Source organism: Lissotriton helveticus, chromosome 6, assembly GCF_964261635.1.
Source record: "Lissotriton helveticus chromosome 6, aLisHel1.1, whole genome shotgun sequence".
In the NCBI taxonomy this organism is placed as follows: Eukaryota; Metazoa; Chordata; class Amphibia; order Caudata; family Salamandridae; genus Lissotriton; species Lissotriton helveticus.
Genome location: NC_136067.1, coordinates 1074877504 through 1074900412, shown reverse-complemented (window position 1 = coordinate 1074900412; position 22909 = coordinate 1074877504). Strand labels below are relative to the sequence as shown.

General features: G+C 42.2%; 1 protein-coding gene across 1 annotated transcript in view; it reads left to right on the top strand.

The window, feature by feature from the left end:
* The window catches only part of THBS2 (thrombospondin 2), a 647479-nt gene that overhangs the window by 536950 nt on the left and 87620 nt on the right, over nucleotides 1-22909 (top strand). The window contains exon 20 of the mRNA XM_078648724.1: nucleotides 10977-11074. Coding sequence (XP_078504850.1) covers nucleotides 10977-11074 — 98 coding nt within the window. The remainder of the gene's footprint in view (nucleotides 1-10976; nucleotides 11075-22909) is intronic.

Sequence of the window (22909 nt, the reverse complement as noted above, 5' to 3'; positions counted from 1 at the left end):
GTAATGTTCCCCGGAAAACATCCGCATTCTTAGCGCTTCGGGACCTGCATTGGTTAGAAATCAAAAACAGAATCAAATTTAAAGCTTTATGCTATATCTTTAAAATAAAACAGGGCTCGGCCCCTAGGTACCTTCAAAGTCTTATCCAGGCTTATACACCTAGCTGTACTCTCAGATCTGCAGGCAAAGGAGATTTTGTGGTTCCTAGATTTAGGTTGGTGAAGATGGGCGGCCGCTCATTTTCTCACCTAGCCACCAAATCTTGGAATGCTTTGTCTGTTGAGCTGAAGTTGGAAACAAATCTGGTCAGGTTTCGCAAGGGTTTGAAAACTTGGTTTTTCCAGCAATACTAACTTAAGAACAGTCTTTTTAGTTTGTCCTGCTCCTCTGAAGCCTTGTAGTTCTTCTTCTCCAGTCTATCCCTTGGCGCCGGGAAACACACTGCGGGTAGCTGTGCGCCTTATAAGTTTAAATAAATAAATAAATAAACAAGTAAATAAATAAAATAGGTCTCGGGAGGGGGGTGGTCGCAACAGTGGCGCACCGCCTTCAGTGCAGAACAGCCGCTTGGTGCCTGCAAAAACTCCCTCTGTACCAGACCCCATTGGTTCCTCTCGATCACGAGGGATACCAGATCATATATATATATATATTTAATATATTTTTACCTTTTCACACCTATAACCTCTGGTTAGGGTGGGCCCATACCGCCGAGGTTACATATCACGGTCCTGACGAATGCCTGTTTAAATCATAACACATAGACAGAAACTTGTTGACCACTTCCTAGTGGACTTCGCTGAACAATTTATTCAGCTTTATTGTCCCACACTTTGTTTTAACCATGTCCGATTGGCTTCTACAAAATATATCCTTTGACACAATCGTAACATTTTTAACACTCACTTGTCACTATTCACTGCACACAAACTACTAGCTCTGCAGTAATTCTGGTGTTGAAGCACGCCAGGGTGGCACTCGGCCTCTCCTGGTGGGGCCCGATGATGTAGCATGTTACCAACCAGGTTGGTGAGTGAGGGCTTTATAAAGAACCTATTTGGTCTTTTACTGTGCCCTACCTTTATTGTATAAATACAAGGCACACTCTTCTGTTGTTACGATGATATTCAATGATGCCACCAATAGAAGGCACATCAGGAGGGGTGGCAGGTGAGAAAGGGGAGGCCCGCAAGGACGGAAATGCGCTTGGTGGCGACAGGGGTACTCACTCTTCAGAAGGGTCCCCCAAAAACCGTGGGGACCAGGAAAAAGATGCTGGTACTACTGGTACAGGGGCTGGGGGAGGGTTCGCTAGAGGATATGTTTGCCTCCCTCTCTGGAGACATCAGAAACGGTTTTGTGGTATCGGAGGCAAACTAGAGCGAGATACACAACTTTCGCGAGGTTCTAGAGAAAATAATATACGCTCTGGCAGTGAGAACACAGACACTGGAAACTAGTGTTGGCAAACTAAGGGCGGGCCTAAATGACAGTAAGAAGGAGATAGTAGCACTGCAGAGGGTGGAGCATGCACTGCAGAAGGTGGAACAGTTGGAAAATAATTCTAGGAAGAACAACCTGCGTATACTGAATGTTCCCAAAAGGAACGAGAGGCAGACAACTTAAAATCATTAGTTGCTTCATTAATAAAGGACAACATTCCAGATAGAAGTAAGCGCAGAAGCAATAGAACAGGACATTCAGCGAATACACAGAGATCCATTTAGGAGAAACTCGAATAGAGCAAAGCCACAGAAAATCCTTCTCAATTTCCAAACGTACACCCTGAAAGAAAAAATCCTCCTAGATGCGTTAAAAATGAAAACTCTAAGGGGGGAGGATTTCTCCTTTGAAATTAGGTCAAATCTGGCCCTTGTCCTCCTGGACAGACAATCGGAACTCCGAGAGCGTCTCTAAGACTTTCGGAAAACAGGAGCCTCGGCACAGCTGAAATTTCCAGCTGCCCTCAGAGTCATGCATAATAACAAAATGTGCTTTCTGAAAACTGTTAGAGGGGCTGATGATCGCCTTGAAGTAATTAAGAAGGGGGGAGTACGCGGAGACTGACATATAACACAAGAAATGAAGGAGTAGGAGATAAAGTGAGGGGGTATAGGGGGTGGTGTTTCAATCCATGTAAATATAGGTGCTGGTGTGTAACAAGGGGCTGGGAAGAAAATGGGGCCTGTGTTAGGTCTAGTAGCAGGTGGGGGGGGTTATCCGGTGGGAGTTAGGGGGCACTGGGTGGGGAGCATGAGGGAAAACCAACAAAAAAATGTCTTCAGACACCTCAAATAGACAGAAAGTAGATGAGTCACAGTATGATGGTCAGCATACATATTGGAAAGATACTGTAGGAAGATGACCCAGATGACGCAGATACTATCATGGAATGCTAACAGGCTTCGCACAAGTGTTAGAAGAGATATGATTCTACAATACCTCCAAGGTTGTCCAGCACAAATTATAATTTTACAGGAAACTCACTTGGCCGAAGAGGAATATATGAAGTTGTTTAATTAACAGAGCCGGTTACAGCAGGTAGGGTGCACCGAACAGACAGCTAACCTAGGAGGGGTAGCAATAGTCGTTAAAAAACAAGGAGGGTGCGTTAGGTTTTTAAGTACACAGGTGGTTAAATCCGTTAGATGGATTATAGCGGACCTAAAAATAGAGGACCATTCACTAACCTTAGTAGGAAAATATGGCCCAAACCAGGATGACTGTGAGCCCTTAAAGATAGTATTTACGAACTTACTGGACTTCCCAGGCCCAGTGATAATGGCGGGTGATTTTAAGATCATCATGGATCCAAAGTTGATTAATACTGTAATAGTATGGCTATACCCACTCCAAAATCCCAGGCTTTTTTGAGATCTATGATAAGTCAGCACGCTCTTAGCAACGTATGAAGGGAGTGGGTAGGTGCTCTGCAAGGTACATCATTCCATAATAAAAAATATGGGCATAGATCAAGGATCGATTTTTTTCTGGTAGAAGCGAATCTTAAACAATCAATCAATCAATCATTTGTAAAGAACACTACATACCTGTGAGGGTCTCAAGGCGCTCGGGGGGCGCTACTGATCAAACAGCCAGGTCTTGAGTATCCTCCTGAAGGTCAGCAGGTCTTGGGTCTGTCGAAGGCTTAGTGGGAGGGTGTTCCATGTCTTGGCGGCGAGGTGGGAGAAGGATCTCCCACCGGTGGTTGTTCTTCGGATGTGCGGGTCGGTGGCGAGTGAGAGGACGGCGGAGCGTAGCTGGCGGTTGGGGATGTAGAAGGAGAGCCGTCTCTTGAGGTAGGTTGGGCCGGTCTTGTGGAGTGCCTTGTGTGGGTTGGTGAGGAGCTTGAAGGATATCCTCTTGTTGACGGGGAGCCAGTGCAGGTTTCTCAGGTGGGGGGTGATGTGGCCGTGGCGTGGTATGTCGAGGATCAGTCGTGCCGAGGCATTTTGGATGCATTGTAGTCGTTTGATGAGCTTGCCCGGAGCTCCCGTGTAGAGGGCGTTTCCGTAGTAGAGTCTGCTGCTGACGAGGGCCTGGGTGACTGTCTTTCTTGTATCTGGTGTTAGACATCAAGTATCTTGTATCTGGTGTTAGACATCAAGTATCTCCCCGCACATTTATCTGACAACTCAGCAATATTACTAACAGATAATTAGGATGTTGTCATAGATATTTAACAAGCATTGGATTCCTGAAGTTTATCACTACACAATCCCCTTTTAATTTCTTACTAGTTTTTCCGATCCAACCACCTCTACTCGTTAAGAGGAACTCATTATGCAAATCATCATGATAACCTGCTTTGGACCTTAACCATTGAGCAGTCTTACATTTTGAGGCCAAGCCATCCTCATTTGACCTAATTGTTACCAGCTGCACTTCTTCTAGCAGAATCACATAGGGAGCACAAGCCAGTGGTGGGGAACATCCTTAACAACGCAACTATTACAACGAAGTACCTTTACGACGCAACCATTACAACACAACTTTTACAACGAATTGCGCAGGGGGGCGTTCGAGCATAGGGAATAGTTTCCAACACCTTCCCTACTATCCACGGGTACTGGAGTTGGAATAGTAAATTAAACTATTCACTATCCAGCGCCCCCCAACGCAAGTCGTTGTAACGACTTGCGTTGTAAAACTTGCGTCGTAAAGGCATGCGTTGTAATAGCATTCGTTGTAACGTCATACATCCGCCAGTGGTAGTTGCAGAGTCTCTTTACAGGTGGAATTTTTCCTTACATTTTGGGGAGATAAGTGAGGTTCCTTTTTTTGCACTGCACCCTTTTATCTCACACATTACTTGGTTGCAAAGCCAGTCTGGGAGTTTTTTCTATTTCCTCTATTCATTTTTGCCAATACTGTGTGTGTCTAGGCCCACAACTGGAGTTACAGGCTCTATAATTCCCAATTGTTGGGTTCTACCAGTGTCACTCCTATCTTTATAATCAGCTGTTGCACATGGTAAGTTTGCTTGTGTCAGTGATTGCTTTAGAAGGTCCATAATCCTGGCTTCCATTTTAGTGCAAAAGTCAGTTATTAGAGAGTTTGTTCTCATCGAAAATTGTTTGCGAAGATCGAAAATATTATTTTGTGCATCCTTTATTATCTTTAATTTTATTGTTATTCTCCATCTGGGAATTGTTCACCATGAAGGCTTGGATTCCTTGCAGCCACAACAGTGGACATTGTATAGGTGCTTTGGCCTTAACCTCCCTTCTCTTCATTTTTAGAGGTGGTGGGTTTGCTAGTATTGAGCTGTTATCACCAGAATTATCTACATTTTCCAGGCTGATACATGAGGTGGAAGGTCTGCGCTCATTGAGCAATTTTGTCCCTAACTTTTCCCCTAGTATAGCTCTTTCAGCGCTTTTCTGAGGATTCTTACACATCACGTAGCTATTAAGTACAATAAACACTAGTTCCAAAGGGGGAATGTGAGATTTATGCTATGCAGCATCAATCCTTTCCTCCACATTTTTAGGTACAGATGATATCACTCCCATTATAGTAGTGAGATAATTAGCCATAGAGGTATTTTGGGCAGAACAAACTGCTTTTCTTCCTTTCAGGGATATGGCCTTTCTTTTTCCCATGCTTACACTAAGAACAGCGTTAAAATAGGGGAAGCCTACCTTGAAGTCAAGCAGGTGATATTGGATTTAAGTATCAGAGCCAAGCGAGGTGGCCCAACCTAGCCTTTTCCAGGCCCAGACAGAGACACACCCCGCTTTTGCAGCGAGTCATGCAGTGATTAATGAAGAGCCTGCACAGCGCATTAGTTAGCCTCCCCAACGCGTGACATGTGGAAACCTGGATACTGGAGTCCTGGGCTGCAGGTTGTAGCGTCCCGCACAGCGGGTCCTCCGGTGATTAAAGAAGTGCCCGCACAGCGAGCCTGTTCGCTCCCCGACCTCCTGACATGTGGGAGCCAGTTTCACCGAATCGCGAAGAAGCACTCCTAAAATGCTGTTGTCATTTGGTAATGTGTTTTAAACCCATTTTGTGATTTGGAAAAAGTTTCTCAAATCGCAAAATTGTCGCAAAATTAGGTATGTACATATTTTACATTTTTTGGGAGGTTGGATACCCTGTATTTTACTGAATCATACGGTTTGGCACAGCAAAACCCTTTGTACTTATGGCACCATGTGAAGATAAAGCAGAAGCCCCATTTTGTCTGAATTCAGACTATACACCTGCTATGTCACTGCCAAAGTAATCGAAATGAGACTATTTAACATGTTATGTTGTTTCAGCATACTGGAGAGGTTTAGATACTATAACAAAAACTATACAAGTTTAGACTAGTAAAAAGGTATGTCAGGGGTGTGTGCTCAAAAGCTGAAATTATTGTCACATTGTTTAAACTACATTTAAAACTGCTGTTACGTGTGAAGTTAACAGCACACATATCCTTTTTTTACATTACTGATCAACCAAACCACTGGAAAGAAAACTATTTTTCTTGATGAGATCCTCCAAATTGCATTAACCCCTTACATGCTGGTGACGGAACCGCTCCGTCACCAGCCTCGGTCGCGCTGTGCTGGTGACGGAGCGGTTCCGTCACGGCCCGCCAGGCGCGCCTGCGCGGCGCGTTCTATTGAGCGGGCGGGGCCGTGACGGAACCGCTCCGTCACAAGCACAGCGCGCCCAAGGCTCGGGACGGAGTGGTTCCGTCACGAGCATGGGAGCACCGTGCGGCCCCCCTCCCCCCTAGCGCTGTGGCGGAATTGCCACCGCAGCGAAGGTGTTAAACTTACAAACAGTGCGAAGATATATATTTTTTTTATAATGAACAGAAAAAGTGCACGTGCCGCTACCAAATTATCTTGACATCTTTTGGTCAAAACATACGACAAAAACGCTATGTTTTACTGGATTGAATTCCAATTCTTTTATTTGCTTCTTATTATTTTAAAGCTCTTATATTTGATCTTTTTATTTTATCAGATTTGCATTTGTTTTTTTTTTAAAAACCTTATGTACAAAACAGAAATCACATTCCTATTTCAAAAAAGGCATTCCTATTTACAATAATACAATCCAAAAGTTTCATCATTTGAACCATCAGTCAACCATCAATCATATTACAAACAAAACAAAAACACATCAGTGATTAAATGAGTGCCGGAATCAAAAAATTCACAGGCAAAGCCTATAACCAATTCGTTTACTAAACACAAATCTATTGTTTGATTCCTATCGTTTTTCATTTTTAGGCTTTATGGCAGTCTACGCATTTCGAAATCGCATCAATTATGAGTTCTCATCAGGACCATAATCTGTAAGAAAGAGAAAACCTTTCTTTAAAACATGAATTAATGCTGTCCGACTGCTACCCTACCCACTACTACTAGCCTCCAAACCTTACCTCTCGCTCTTCAGAGTGTAGAGGAAGATATTGTTGTCCGCGTCGTCCAACTACAATCTAATGTAGAAAAAATCACAGTCACAACCCACCACAAGGAAAACACCACAAGTTTCTATCGCCATCAACACATGCCATCACTTACTTATGAGTGGATCTTAATGTCCTAATTTCTGTATGCACTGCCTGGCTCTCAATATTCTGGAGAGAGAAAGGAGGACCCAGTCAGTCATGTCTGACTGAGGTTTTAAGTAGCGTTATGTCTACATAAACAACGATAACGACGCGTTGATTACCGTAAAGGATGTCCACCAGGCTTTGAAAAGAAGAGAACGGCTACTCTCATTAAATCTTAACCGCTTACTTTCACAGGACGGGGCACAGCGGTGTACCAATTCACTTTCTTCCTGGCTCGAGCAGCGCGTCTCAGTCGCGTGCACTTCCGGGTCCGCAAAGGATCATGGGGAGTGTAGTGCGATCAAAGTTCGTTCTTTTTGTATTGCTCCATGGGTGTTGCTGATCATATTGCCCAATAATTGTACTGGAAAGGTCGATCTAAGTCTCCTCTTGTGGAGAAATACTAAAAATGTAGTTCATAAATTGGCATTGTTTTCTGGGGACGATCTGGATTTTTTAATAGTAGACATTCGGGTAATAATGCGATTTATTCCCAATACAGGATGGGAAATGTAGTTTTCACATACATCTGTGCCGATCCAAAGGCTATTTGCACGTTACAAATTCGCTACTACATGTTATGATACCTCATTCTTTCAATGTGCCATCTATAGCGGAAAGCATTGTTGTTACATGGCCGTTTTATGTGTCACATACTTTGTTGGTTACAATGCTGGCAGATCAATCAGCTCAGTCTGTGCTTATAATTGAGGGGTCCATTTTTCATGTGTTGAAAAAAATCATGAGGATGTTGAACTTTGGCAGGCAAGCTCAAAAATGGAGAATGGGCCAGTTGAAAGGTTTTCAGTGTTACAATTTAAACATCTAGGACAATTCGTTTAGTCCTAATATTGCCGTGTTGAACTTCACGATTAGCATGGCTTCCCTTCTTGTCAGCTTTGCATCCAAGTCACCACCTCGTGCATCATTCTCTACTTTTGAGATTACTGTCGACACTAGGTCAGTATCTTTGTGATTTTTTTCTCGCCAGTGGTTGACCAAGGCTGCTGTTGCTACGTTGTTTTTTATTCTTGATTTATGTTGCTGTATCCTTAAACGCACCTCTTGGTTGGTTTTCCCGATGTACACTAGGTTGCAAGGGCATGTAATTCCATAGATTACATATCTGGTTTTACAGTTGGAAAATGCCTTATGTTTCCAACTTATCTGGTTGTGTGTGAATACTGTGCCTTCCTTAGTTGTTTCGCAACATGAACAAGTGCCACATTTATGGTGGCCTTGAACGGGTGGCAAACCTAACATGGTGCGTAAGTTGGAATTCTTTTCTTGTGGTACAGCTGCTCTCACCAATTGATTGGAAATGCTGTGGTTCTTTTTAAATGCAAAGAGTGGTTCATTCCAGAAGGATTGGTCTAGATTCTTTAACAGATGCCAATTTTGTTTGACCACCTTCTTTACAGCATTTGAATTTGGACAGAATGTGGATACAAATACCATCCTTTCAGTCTCTTTTTTAGTTCTTCTCTCTAGTAAACTGTCCCTAGGTGTCCACCAGACTCTCTTAAGGGATTTTTTGAGTAACTTTTTTGGATATCCACGTTGTTGTAGGTTGGCTGTGAGATTTTCTGCATGTCTCAGATATTCCTCCTTTTCTTTTACAGTTGCGTCAAATTCTAACATATTGCCCGTACAGGAGATTATCTTTAAGGCTACGTGGATGGTTACTTCCAAAATGGAGTGCCTTATTACGGTCTGTCGGTTTTTTGTATAGTGTTGTCACCAGACCTCTCTCTGAGGGGAATACCTCGACGTCTAAGAACGGCATTTTCTCTTTGGAATGTTCCATACTGAACTTAATTGTAGGCACCCTATTATTGATCCAATCATGGAATCGTTTAAGATCCTCCTCCGGGCCTGTCCAGACGAAAAAGATATTGTCTATATATCGATACCAATGCGTTATCCATTGTAAAAAAGGGTTGTTCTGATAGACGAAAGTCTCCTCATATTTGGACATAAATAGCACAGCCAATTCTGGGGCGAATGGGCATCCCATCGCCACACCTCCTACTTGGAAGAAGAATTCTCCATTGAAATTAAAATAGTTCTTTTTTTAATGCAAACTCTGCGAGTTTTACAATGAAGCTAGTTGGTACTTTTACATAGCGCAAACTCGACCCGAAGATATTTATATGATCCGCATTGCTGGAAAGTGTATCTTTTTTTATCTTCAGGGGCCATATCAGGATGGTAGAGCATCCTAGCTCAGTACCTGTGTACACGTATGCTCAGTGCAGGTCAGATTGTGTACTAGTTCAATAATCAACTTGAAAATTCTGTAATCAAATAGATTTCTAAAAAGCAGCATGGAAACAAATGGTATAGGTGGCTCTTTGGTATCATGAATTAGCAAGTTAGGACTGATGTGCTTGCCACCCAATTTGTTGACCTCCAGGAGTTTAATGAATTAGAAGATCTTACTTGGAATGTATTTTTGTTTTTATTTTTTCCGAACGCTATTCTGTTAACCTCATTATGAGTGTGCGGGTTTTAGTAGCTGTGATTGCCCTCTAGAGAGATAGGGGTCCATTACGATGTCGGGCGGATTTCCACCGCCAGGCTGGCGGTGGCTACCGCCAGCCTGGCGGAGGAAATCTGCCCGACATCATCAGCCCAATTCCCCTCCGCCATATTAGGATGGCAGAGGGGACCGTGGCGGTGTGAAACACCGCCCGCCTGTTTTCCGCCCGGTCGCCTAGCGGCCGGGGCGGAAAACCTGTAACATGTTGGCGGTGTCTTTTAGACACCGCCTGCCATATTACAATGTGCTTTTCACAATGCATTTCCGTGGCGGCAATGCTGCCACGGAAAGGCATGCGGAGACTCCCTGCGGGGGCCCCTTGCGGGCCCCCTGGGAGTCCGTGGCTTGGGGGGTGCACATGGGGGGTACCTATGGTACCCCCCCGCATTTCAGAGTGCAACATGGCAGGCACCGTGCGGTGCCTGTCATGTTGCTCGTTGCAAAGTAAAACGTGCACTTTTACCATTGCGGCGGGCGGAGATTCCTGCTCCGCCCGCCGCAATGGTAAAGATACAGGATGCGCCCGCCTGTGTGGCAGGCGCATCCTAATGCCATTGTCGGGACCCCCACACTGTTAGCGGGCGGCCGCCATCCTAATGGACCCCATAGTATTGATACTGCTGGGTAATTATTTCACAGCTGCAAATTCCTAATTTTAGTCCTTGGAATGAGGAGTAACAATGAAATCAGTTTGAACATTAATTTCCAAATGGTTTTTCCTAATTTCAGGCACTTTTCCCTATTCACATTTCAACAGGGGTTTCCTGTCAAAATGTAAAGCGAGAGTGGGATTTCCTAGTGAACTTGTAATCTCAATTCAGCACCAAAGGCCTGTTAAAGGCAGAATCGAGATGCATGCGCAACTTGTGATGAGGGATCATATGTCTTGCGAGTAGAGAAGCTTTAGTTACATCGCCAGGTACCAGAAGCCTTCTTTGAGTTTCTAATGCTGCCACAAACTCGTAAACCATGCATTTTGCTTTGACTCTGGTGAATGTCAACTTGGATTACAGAAATGGAATCTCATCAAGTGAAGAAGTGGCCCATTTAGTAAAATAAATGAACATTTCCTAACTAATGAATTCAAGGCAATGATCATTGTGTTCATTGACTTGACAATCTCAAGACTCCCTTTAAAGACTGTTAGAGAACATACTTTTTATTTTTACTGTGCTATTTTTAATCAGATTTTTGACTGGTTTCACTATGACAGTTTTTCTGTAATGTCTAATGTAATTCTTTCACAAGTTATCTTTGTGACATCTTTTTGATCTGTCTGTGAGTTGCATTTTTGGAGGCGAAGTATTAAGCAGCTTTAAAAAAATATATAACTCTCTTGTGAAGTTCATCCATGCAACTCTGTTTATTTTCTAGGTGCGTACCTTATGGCATGACCCCAAGAATGTTGGCTGGAAGGACTACACTGCATACAGGTGGCACCTGACTCACAGGCCTAAAACTGGTTTCATTAGGTGAGAGACAGTTTATTGCATATGCAATATTCTAAAAATATGACCTTTATGCTAATAGGTTCTGTATGTTAATATAGATTGGTCAAGATGGTATGGACAGTAAGCAGTTCCTAAAAGTTGCATTGTCCATTCAAAATGCCATATGAATTTTCCCTAAATTACAGTAAAAACTGCTGAGTCTGGTGTCAATTCATTCAGTAGATTTTAAGAATTCTGAAAAAGAAAATTCTTGGCTGCCCTAATGGCTGTGCTTTGTGGAGTTGAGATCTAAAATGTAATCAGAGTGGTACAGAGGCTGCTTCCCTTTGGTCCTTTTTAGGATCCCAAACCTGTCAACCTTGTTCGTAAAACTTTTGTAAAATGTTTGTGGAGCCCATGCAGGAGCAAGGTGAGAATGTGGCATCCTATGGAGAGATCCCAGCACATCACTGAGGTATGAAAATGGCATGTTTTTCCCAAAAAAGCAACAATAAAATCCCTTTCTTGTGAATTAGCTTACTGTCCTCATGAAGCAAACATTCATGAACCAGTCCTCCTGATTCATAAAAATTGCTCAGGTTAATGTGGGGAAAGTTGAGCGCCCCATAACACAGCTAAGGCCATGGCAAATTCCTAAAAATAATTTTGCACCACATAAATGACTAAATTAAACCACACGGATAATGAGCCTGTGTTCCATGTTTGGGAACCAGTATGATCATTTTCCAAAAATCCTGTGCAGTTTGGTTAGCAAAAATTTGCTCACTGCATTTCAGGAAAAGGAACAATAAGACACATGAAGACGGGACAAGAGTCTTTGGGCACAGGGCTGCTTTCATTTGCCCAGGGCATGTTGGACAGTGCTGTAAATAAGTCACTCCTTAAGGCTATGCACTATATGTATTGTATACTATGGGCTAATGAATGACCAAAGACCCTGCCTTTTGACAAGTACATGGGCATGGATCAAGTACTGAAGCCGTGGATGTAGAACACATGACTTGGAAGAAGGCAATGCCTTGTTTTCATTGGCCACATCTGGAGAGTCTGAATAGTTGATTTGAAATAAGGGATACTGGGCACAGAGTATGACCAAATGCCAGACCTCATACCTAGTCCGCTATATACTTAGTTGTGGGGAATGTCAAGTAGGTAAATGGTTGCTGGGCACGGGGCATGTACAGGCAATACAAAACGCTCATTGATCGAGGCCACAGGCTGTACCAAGAAAGTACTTAGAATAAGTTACTGATCAGAGGCAGTGACAAAATATCATGACCTGTGTCTTCAGTTGTATGGCTATAGTACCATCTTCAAAGTCATTTCATGAACTAAACATATGGAAATAAAGACTTCTGTAGTTACATTTCAATTCAAAGAATAACATCAAACACATTACCTGCAGTAGTAAGGCTGCCATATTACGTATAGCTACAGTACTACCATCAAAGTCTTTTCACAGACTAAAAATTTAGAAATGAAAGCCTCCTGTAGTTACATCTCAATCCAAAACATACAATCGAACACATTAAATGCAATTGTAAGACTGCCATATTGCAGTCAATTTCTAAATGTCCTCATGCATGACAAAAAGAACAGAAAGGCTACTATAGTTATAATTGTTTTTAATTAATATTTTCACAGACATGGCATTTAATTTTAGACCACAGTACTATTAACGATTAAGGATCTCTTCAGAAATTACATTAATGGCAATGACTGTTGCAGTTACCCATACAAACATTAAATGTCACTAAACACATTAGATGTAGTTTTAAGTCCCCAGAACTACTGTCGACATTGAGATGGACCTTAGGTGACAGATTTAGAGAATAGGCCTGCATAATCACTTTTAGCAAAATTATTTGAAAAAGTTTAACTATTTGCAGATTCTGTCATGACATAATAATAATGAAATCAGCAATGTCATTCATTATGTAGGTTGTACTATTACCTGTGATATCCTCTTTGAGATCATGATTTGTGCATTGGAGATCTATCTTGTGGTTGCCCAGCTAACTATAAAGAGGAATACCTTTTTAAGTTAATTTTTATTTTATTTTTAACATTGGTTAGTTATGTATGGTAGTAGATAACTATACAGTGTTAATTAAAGTGTATGCAATGAACATACTGATAGAATGAGTGAGAGATCCTTTGGAAGCTAGTAAATGCTGGACAGTATCCAGTTTCTGAAAGAGGGCTCCTGTACTCCTGTTCTTTGATTTGTGACCTCTGAAATGGTTTAAATTAGTTCACATGGGACAGCCTGTGGGGATTCATAGTGGAACCAAAGTCAATTGTGTAGATGATTTTATTCACCTTGTTTTAAATGTTGTATTGTTTTTATTCATTATCCTTTCAAGTCTGTTTACCAGCTGGTTTCATGACCAGGAATTCCTGGCTATTCATGTAGCCAGTAAGGATCATCTTCTGAACATAAAGTTTTTGACTAGCCTGAAGTTTGTCATTTACCTTGTGCATCTGATGCATTATCTCTCCACTGTGGTACAAGGCATAACCCACAATTTAGAATGTGCAGGACTTCAGATTATGTTCCCAGCCTTCCTTCACTAGCAGTAATAGTCTCCGGATAAAGGATTAGTTCTTTAGTAACGTCTAAAAAGCAAAAAACAAGCACAGTAGGAGGTTGCCTATGGTATGATGGGGCAATATTGTGGTTAATCCTACACCTTAAGAGGCCTTCATGCTGAAGACATAACATTTCTTCCTCAATCAGAACGCTCATTGACATTTTAAGGGGGGTAACAGTGCCTATACCTGGATAGTTGCAAACACTTTCGGTAGGATATGTTCCAGGTCTCCCAGTACATTAAGGAACAGAAATGTTGATTACATTCTTTAGGTTCTCTCTGGATATGTCGTTGGTGACTCTTAAACCTGTTGAGCATAGCCTTCCGAGAGACCTGCTCCGTTGTCACTCTATTCACCACCCAACTATCTGATGTAACTGTGAATAGTTAGGGGGAACAATCTGTGACCAAGCCAAATATTTCTCTTTCATCATGGGACAAGTGTTCAAAAGTTGCCCAACCAGCAAAATGTCAAAGAAACAAGCACGTTTGATTAATCACCTTTTAAAGTTATGAATGCCATTGGGGTCATCATGCCTATGACTACGTTATATAATTGGTGAAATCCAGTCATTTTAGACCTACTTTTATGAGAAGCAGAGTGCAAGTTAAAGGGCTGTCATTTTTCAAAAAGATTATGGTTTGAGGGCAATGCAGAAGGTTCAGTATGCTTTGAGATGTCAGCTCTGTGAGCGGGTTAGGATTTTAACTAAGTCTTGCCTCTGTGACACCCCTTCCTGTGCTTGAGAGCCACCTCAAGTAAATCAGTTTTAACTCATTTAGTGATATTGAGTTCACACAACCTACAGGTTGATTTGAAGTCCTCAAGACTCATGGCCAAAATAGTCATGTCACCTGGCTCTTCAATATCTTAGATGGTAAACAGCGTTTACAATGCAACTTTTACCACGCACTACCTTTACCACGCAACTTTTACAACGCAATTTGTTACAACGAATTGCGCAGGGGGGCGCTGTAAGATAGGTAATAGTTTAATTTACTATCCAACACCTTCCCTACTATCCACGGAGACTGGTGTTGGAATAGTAAATTAAACTATTCACTATCCAGCGCCCCCCAACGCAAGTCGTTGTAACGACTTGCGTTGTAAAACCTGCGTTGTAAAGGCATGCGTGGAAAAAGCATGCGTTGTAATGACATACATCCTCTTAGATGCCCGTAATACCTTATTCTTTTACTGCAAAAACTAGATTTGGTTTTTCTGTTGCAACTTGGATTCCAATCCACACAAACTATCACCAATTTGCAGCCTTTTTCCACTTCCTGGTGCAGTCTCTAACTTCTGAGCAGTATCAATGGTTACTACTGTCTCATACTACTGGTGTTCTAGGTCAGAGGATACAAGGACACAAAAAAGGATATTTAATTTTAGTAGAAAAAAAAAATCAGATGTCCTAGCACCATTAGGGAGCAACACGTTATAGATTGTTATTTATTTATCAAGCTGGACCAATGCACTTCGACTAGGCTCAATATTTTGAAAGCTTAGCTATGCTTTCTAGGGTTACTGTAATATTTTTCCCTGCTAAAGGCAAAGCATGTCACGATGTACCTTTGATATATTCTCAAGAGCTGAATAAGGGTTGACCAAGGTTTCTTTACAAGTTCACATTAGAGTGTTCATGAAGATTCACCAGTCCAATGTCAAGTAAATATGAAAATTCTAAGAAAGTATCAAAACACCACTGTATTGGAATATGTTTTGGTTATTCCAAGATGCCCATCAAAGATGCAGCCTTTCTATAATTGTTCCATTGTCCACTAATGTTGCAATGTATTTTATTTACAAATTCAAGACATGAATGTATCTCTCTGGTTACCTCATCTGCCCTTTGTTCAGCATGTGATAGCACTTTCTTCTTATGCCTCTCCTTGGGCCCGATTCACAGAACTAACTTAAGACAAAATCCTAAGCTTACTACTTTTGGTATTCACAGAAGGCATTTAGTAGTGGTAAAGTTAGGATTTTGTCTTAAGTTTCACTTAAGACAAACTTAAGACAGACTTAAGACAGACTTAAGACAGACTTAAGATAGACTTAAGACAGACTTAAGACAGACTTAAGACAGACTTAAGGCAGACTTAAGTTAGGATTTTGTTTTAAGTTTGTCTTAAGTCTGTCTTAAGTTTGTCTTAAGTTTGTCTTAAGTCTGTCTTAAGCATGTCTTAAGTATGTCTTAAGTCTGTCTTAAGTTTGTCTCAAGTCAAACTTAAGACAAAATCCTAACTTTACTACTACTAAATGCCTTCTGTGAATACCAAAAGTAGTAAGTTTAGGATTTTGTCTTAAGTTAGTTCTGTGAATCGGCCCCTTATTTTTTGTTTTATTATTGAGGGGTTTGCAAACAGTTCTTAGATACCACACTGGCAAAATTATGTTTGAAACAAAAATCACTGCATCCAATCAGACTGCCATTCTGTGCACAGGTACCTTTTGAGTCCACAGTTCCAGAAAGGCATGACTTTTCTTTACATGAATACTGCCTGTGAACTATATAGTTCATGAATGTCTTCATAATCTATTTATTCAGATGTACAAAAGTGTAACCCTTTAAGGCTGCCCTGGCCAATTACAGAACATAAATATCTCATTAACGTCTGAACAGATTTATGCCAATTGTAAAATGAAACGCATGTTCAGGAAGAGAGGGAAGCATGCACTGCTGTCACCTTAGTTGCACCTGTTCTATAAAGAAGCAAAGCTTGCATTGCTTCTACCCCAGTTGGACCTGTTGTGTGAGAAAGAGAGAGACACACATTTCTACTGCAACTCGATTTCTATCTTTTCTAATTTTTCCGGGGCAGGAAGGAGCCAACCCCTGACCCCAAACAGAACAGATGTATAAAGAGAGGACCTCAAAATGGCATCAATGCTGAGGCAGGAGCAAGTGAAAGAGGACTAACGAATTTTTCAGGGGAAGGAAGGAGCCAACCCCAAACAGATGATGAAAAGGGAAAGAGGACAAAGGCAAGAGTAGAGAGAAAGAAAGGGTGCAGCTCACAGAAGAACATCCAAATCGGCGGACATCTTGAAATGAAGCTAGTTGCTCAATCAGTATGATGAGAGCACATTCTAATGAATATAGATGAAACTACAGGGAAGTAAAATCTATAACAGGGGGCCACTAATATTTGGGGGCAATCTATGCGGACATTACCTGCGGGGGTCCCGTGCTCATCTCCTGCCTGCACACGCTCTCCCCCGACGCCGCTCCAGACATAGCGGCTGCTGAGGGGGGAGAGCGAACTGGACTACACTTCCCAGCGTCCCCTCACCACCAACGGGGGCCCCGAATTGCCGCATCACACAGTTGCGCCCGGAGGCGCATAAGAACCAGCCGCCCCAGCTGCTGAGCGGGGGCCACTAATATTTGGGGGCAATCTATGCAGACATTACCTGCGGGGGTCCCGTGCTCATCTCCTGCCTGCACACGCTCTCCCCCGACGCCGCTCCAGACATCGCGGCTGCTGAGGGGGGAGAGCGAACTGGACTACAATTCCCAGCGTCCCCTCACCGCCAACGGGGGCGCCGAACTGCCGCATCATACAGCTGCGCCCGGAGGCGCATAAGAACCAGCCACCCCTCCTGCCTCGCGGGACGTGCGCGGGGTCAGCCGGGCTAAGCCCGGGCAAAGGGCGGGCCCTCTGTGGTCCTCAGAGGCACGAGGAGGACGGGACGGGGCCATCCTCTTGGTTCTTTGAGAGCAGGAGGTAATGAAAGACACTTGATTCATTTTTGTTTTCCACCCAGTGACTTTGCCTTACTCCAAGAACATTTTCATTACTAATCCCTATGATTTGTTTATATTCATATTGTTACACCCGAACCACATTATGACTGACAAGGGGGATAATATAAATAGTACAACATTGACCATTGCCAGAAATGTCGATAACGGCACATCTTCCCAGCCCACACAAAATAGATGGACCAAGCAATTGCCCAAACAAACAGTAGACACAGACCTAGCTTTCTCGGGGTTAGATGAGTTAAACATCTTGTGTAAAACCACACATGTTTTAGTGGAATCACCGCTTCCTGTTGAAAGCTTCTGTGCATTACCTGACACTGGTAGCCCCTTGCAACTCCTCCCTCTATTCCATAAAGTCAATATTGAAAACACCCAAAGATCTGTATTTACCCAGTTCTCATCCGCTAAAAGGAAATGTAATGGGGTCAATAACATCGGGGGCCAATCAAAAATTCAAAAATTGTGCTTAAGCCCCACAGTTCCAGCCAGTAATTCTTCCACAACTCCTGAGGCCGTCGAGAAAGTAGTTGGTCTAACATCCCCCATGCAACTGGGTTTATTATCCCTTATTGAACAACTGGTCAGTTCTACTATTTCACCACTAATAGAAAAAATAAATGCACTAGGGGACAGGCTGACTGAAATGGAGGAAACTATCAAGTCTAACTTGCTAGCGAATAAATGTTCTGTAACACCTAATTGTTCCCATTCACCTTCTACTCCCAAAGACCCCAAGCCAGTCACGCAAGACAAAAGGGTTCCATCACAATCAATAGCCCTTAACGCACCAGTCCCACTAGCTCTCAAAACTTCTTTCAAACCCGTTTTTCAGCAGCTCGTTGCTCGTAAAGCACAGCGTAACAAAGTTTTTCCTATGCAACTCCCACCGGAGGCAGCTCCATTTGTGTGTGTCCTAGCGGGAGTACCAGTTCTTACTCTGGGAAAAACCGAGAGACAACACGACCTGCTGAATAAAGTCAAATTTTGGCTGACAAAAAACAGACCCCTGCCACCGAACCTCGAGGGCACAATAATGAGTGTTAGAAGGGTGGGTTGGCTGGGTTCCCTCCCAAAAAATATTGCTGGCAACCTAGTACTCGTTAGATTTAGGCAGAGACACATTGTCCCTTACCTGCGTACCTTTGCACCCCAAGTGGGAAATGGCCCAATCTCCGTATGTGTTTTGCATGACTTTTACCCTAGAACGCCGCACATCCCCTCACCTAGTCTAAAGGTAGGGTGCAACATGTTAATGGGCAGAGGACATCGTGTATCGAGTGGCCGTAGCCTTCCCTCTTATATCTGACATGAATCATTGTTTTATAGTCCCAAGTATTGGAACCCTATTAATTGCTGTTTGATTTAATCTTAACCTGTGAAAAGTACGCTATAATCAGGATATTCATTCCCACAGGTTGGGTAAAAGTTTATTCAACTTGCAGCTATTATGTGTTATTAAATGTATGTTTTTATTTATAACTGTTTTTAACTGTATGCTTTTATGATTTTTAAATCTAAATCAAATAAAGCTATATTGACTGAACAGGAATATATCAAGGATTACTACAATCACCACAATTACTAAACTAATCCTATTATAATTAATACACCTGATATAAATATATAATACTAGTGTCATAATATTGGATATAATTATGAATATGATTACCATTAGCCTGTAATTAAGATTAAGAGAATTACAACACCAACTGAAATAGAGAAGAGTCACCACAAGACCAACGAAGAGGAGCAAACATGGACGAAAACTACTTAGAGTCAGTTGGCCCGAATGCCCAGACCATTAAATAACCAACTAAGTTATCCAAAAATGCAGCAAAAAAATTCAAACATAACTTCTTGAGAAATAACCCAGACACACTGATCTCCGATCCCTACGTTAGCATAGATAAAGGCACTATATTGAATGACCTGATATTCTTCACAAATAAAACGGCTAAATGGCGCAATGCCTTCACAAGATTGCTTAACACAAAAGCTATAAAAAATATCCCACATGGCACAAAAATGATGATCTCACCGTCAAAAAGATGCAAAGCGGAACTATGCATTACCATGTATAAAACTGTAATAGTGCTGATACAAGCAGCCAACAGCGAGCTAGATAAGTTCGACAATGTATTTCCGACCTTAAAGGAATCATTAGAGGGCGCAAGATGTCAACTACACCGGACCCCATCAGAAGGCAATCCTGACAACAACAATACTATTAACAGAGGAGTCAATCAAAATGGAGGACATCAGGCTCTAGCTACAAGATTAAGAGAAAAAATTGAAATTGAAATAGGAGTGACAACATCTGAGAATGGGACAGAAAGGACAGAGAGGCCTACAAGTCATGCGAACAAAGAACAGGACCAACTCCAAAGAGAAGAGTTGACGCAGCTCCCAAATTAACAGACTCCATTAGAGGGATCAAGATATCAACTACACCGGATCCCACCAGAAGACAATCCTGACATTTTAACAACACTATTACTAGAGTCGCTAAAACGAAATGGAGGACTTCGGGATCAAGCTACAAGAACAGGAGACAAAACTGAAATAGGAGTGACAACTTCTGAGAAGAAGATAAAAAGGTCAAAGAGGTCTACAAGACATGCGAACAACGAACAGGACCAACTCCAAAGGGAGGAATCGACGCCGCTCCCAAATGAAGAGCCACCTCACTCGGCGCGTACATCTCCTGTGAGTGAGCCACTCAATGATAACCGGGAAACAAATAGAGCAGAAGGTATTAACCATTCCTTACCTCTCTCTTATACAAGACAAGAAACACCTAGAACCTCACCCACAAATGCATTCTTAACATCACAAAATATAGACAACACATCCCACATCGCAATCAGAATCGGCACTGACATCCATACCGAGGATAAAAAGAAAAGGATTTCAGCTAAAAGAACTGTTCAGAAACATAGAATAGAAAAATGCAAATCGCAAACAGAAAGGTTACTCAGCCCTAAGAGATCACTCCAAAATCAGAAAGATATCAAAGAGCTTCAGAAACTAATTGGCAACATGGCACAAGACACACTTAGTACTCGACAAGCGATGAAAAAATATTGGAAATGACGGTAAGCACTCACTCCAAGGTCACACATATCCAAAATCTGGTACACTCCTCACAAAGAAATAGACACAACCGACCAGTTAGGACGAATTCCTGGTCGAAGGAGGAAACCCTTGCCCTACTCCGATCATATGAACCATCGAACCGCAAGAGAGGGGAGATAATCAAAACAGTACCGATCGATCACAATAGAACATCCAGACAGAATGAAAGAAAACCCAACCTCAATAACTTACAACAAGTTCAGCTAACTGCTGAATCGAAAAATCTGAACCCCAGTAACTCAGGGAAAAACCTATGATATGCCTTCTACTCAACTGTCGCTCTGCAACCAAACACACATCAGACATAGCAGACCTCATCATCAACAAGGAAATTGATTTGGCAATCCTTACAGAAACGTGGCTATCGGAGTCATCATCTCCAACCATGGATCTCTTAGTACCTCCTCAGTATAACAGTGTAAGACTAGATAGAATAAAGAAGATAGGAGGAGGTTTAGCCTGCATTCACCGATCGGATATTGAGATCAACCAAATACAATCCGACCCACTAGAATATTGTGAATACCTAGGTCTTAATATAAGATCAGCAGACAATCAGAGATGCAACCTGCATGTGCTTTACCACCCACCAGGAGAGAACGCCAAGTTCACTGATCAGTTAATGGAGATCATAATGGCCAACTCTAACACCGACGCCAATAAAATGTTCCTAGGCGATTTCAACTTACACTGGGATGACTGCAATGACAAATTAGTCAACGCGCTCAAAGATTTCCTCTCGGAGCTAAACCTCACTCAAGCATGCACGCAACCTACACACTCGAAAGGAGCAACGTTAGACTGGATAATATCAAGAAACAATGACACATCAATCCTCTCAATAGACCCGTGTGACTGGTCAGATCATCATGCCATAACATTTTTGATACCCACATTGAAAAAGAGCAAGACCTCGCAACCCGTCAAGCTCAAAAAATGGATTTGAGACACAAAAAAGGAGAATATTGAGCTACTAATAGATTGCTGTGAGAGAGACCTAAAGCTTCCTAGCAACCTGCAGAATGTAAATGATCTGACAGATCACTACACAACATCAGTTTCGAAAATTGTCAACAACACCATGCCACTAAAACTGAAAAGAGTCTCAGAGAAGAAAAAATCCATGGTTTAATGGGTCACTGAACGAAGAAAGGCGAAAACTGAGAAAAGCTGAAAGAAAATGGAGACAACACCCATCATCCCCCGAGCTGAAATCCCTTGGAAAAATTAGAAACCAATATAACAAAAAGATCATCAATTCCAAAAAGGAATTTATAAGATCAGAACTTGATAATGCCAAAAATAGACCAAGGAAATTATTCGAAATCTTAAAGCAACAATCAAATAAACTAGCAAAATCGGCCCAAGAGAACACGAAAACTCTACTAAGCTGCGAAGAATTCTCGACAGTTTTTCACGGAGAAGGCCAACTCGCTTGAGAAAGAGCTTAAAAGTGCTGCGGATAACCTACCCACCCAACCAGTATCTACGATCGACACCAGCTTGAAAACAGATTGTAATAAGATCAAAAACAAGGCACAATGGGATACCTTCAAATTATATGACCATAACACCGTCGCCAAAACGCTCTCGGATATCAAACCTAATAACCACTATCACGACCCCCTACCCGCGAAATGCCTAAAAGAAATCAGCCATATTGTGGTTCCAATCTGGACCAAAATTATAAATGCATCGCTATCACAAGGGATCCTCCCAGACTGCCTAAAAACAGGACAAGTCATCCCCATAATCAAAAAACCTACAGCGGATGCAACAGATCCAAATAATTTTCGCCCAGTGACCAACATACCTTTACTTGCCAAACTAATTGAGAAATGCTTGCAAGGCCAACTGAGCCAACACATCACCAACTTCTCCCTACTATACGATTACCAATCAGGATTCAGAGCAGGACATAGCACGGAAACATCGATCCTCCATATTATTGACGACGCACTACAGGCCCTAGATCAAAATCGAGCATGCCTACTGATTCTCCTGGACCTATCTTCCGCATTTGACACTGTAAACCACGAAGCATTACTGTCCAGGCTACAGGACAGGATGGGAATGTCTGGAAATGTGCTGAAATGGTTCGAATCATTCCTGCGAAACAGAACACAGAGATTCCTGGTCAACCAATCACTCTCATCATCGTGCCCTAACTCAATTGGAGTCCCTCAATGATCGACATTATCCCCAGATCTGTTTAACTTGTATGTCGAACCTCTTACAGAAATTCTCCGTAACTCACAGATATCTTATCACATGTACGCGGATGACACGCAAATATACATAAAGATCGCGTCCCTGGAAGACATTGAACTAATGAATGAGACGTTAAAAATGAC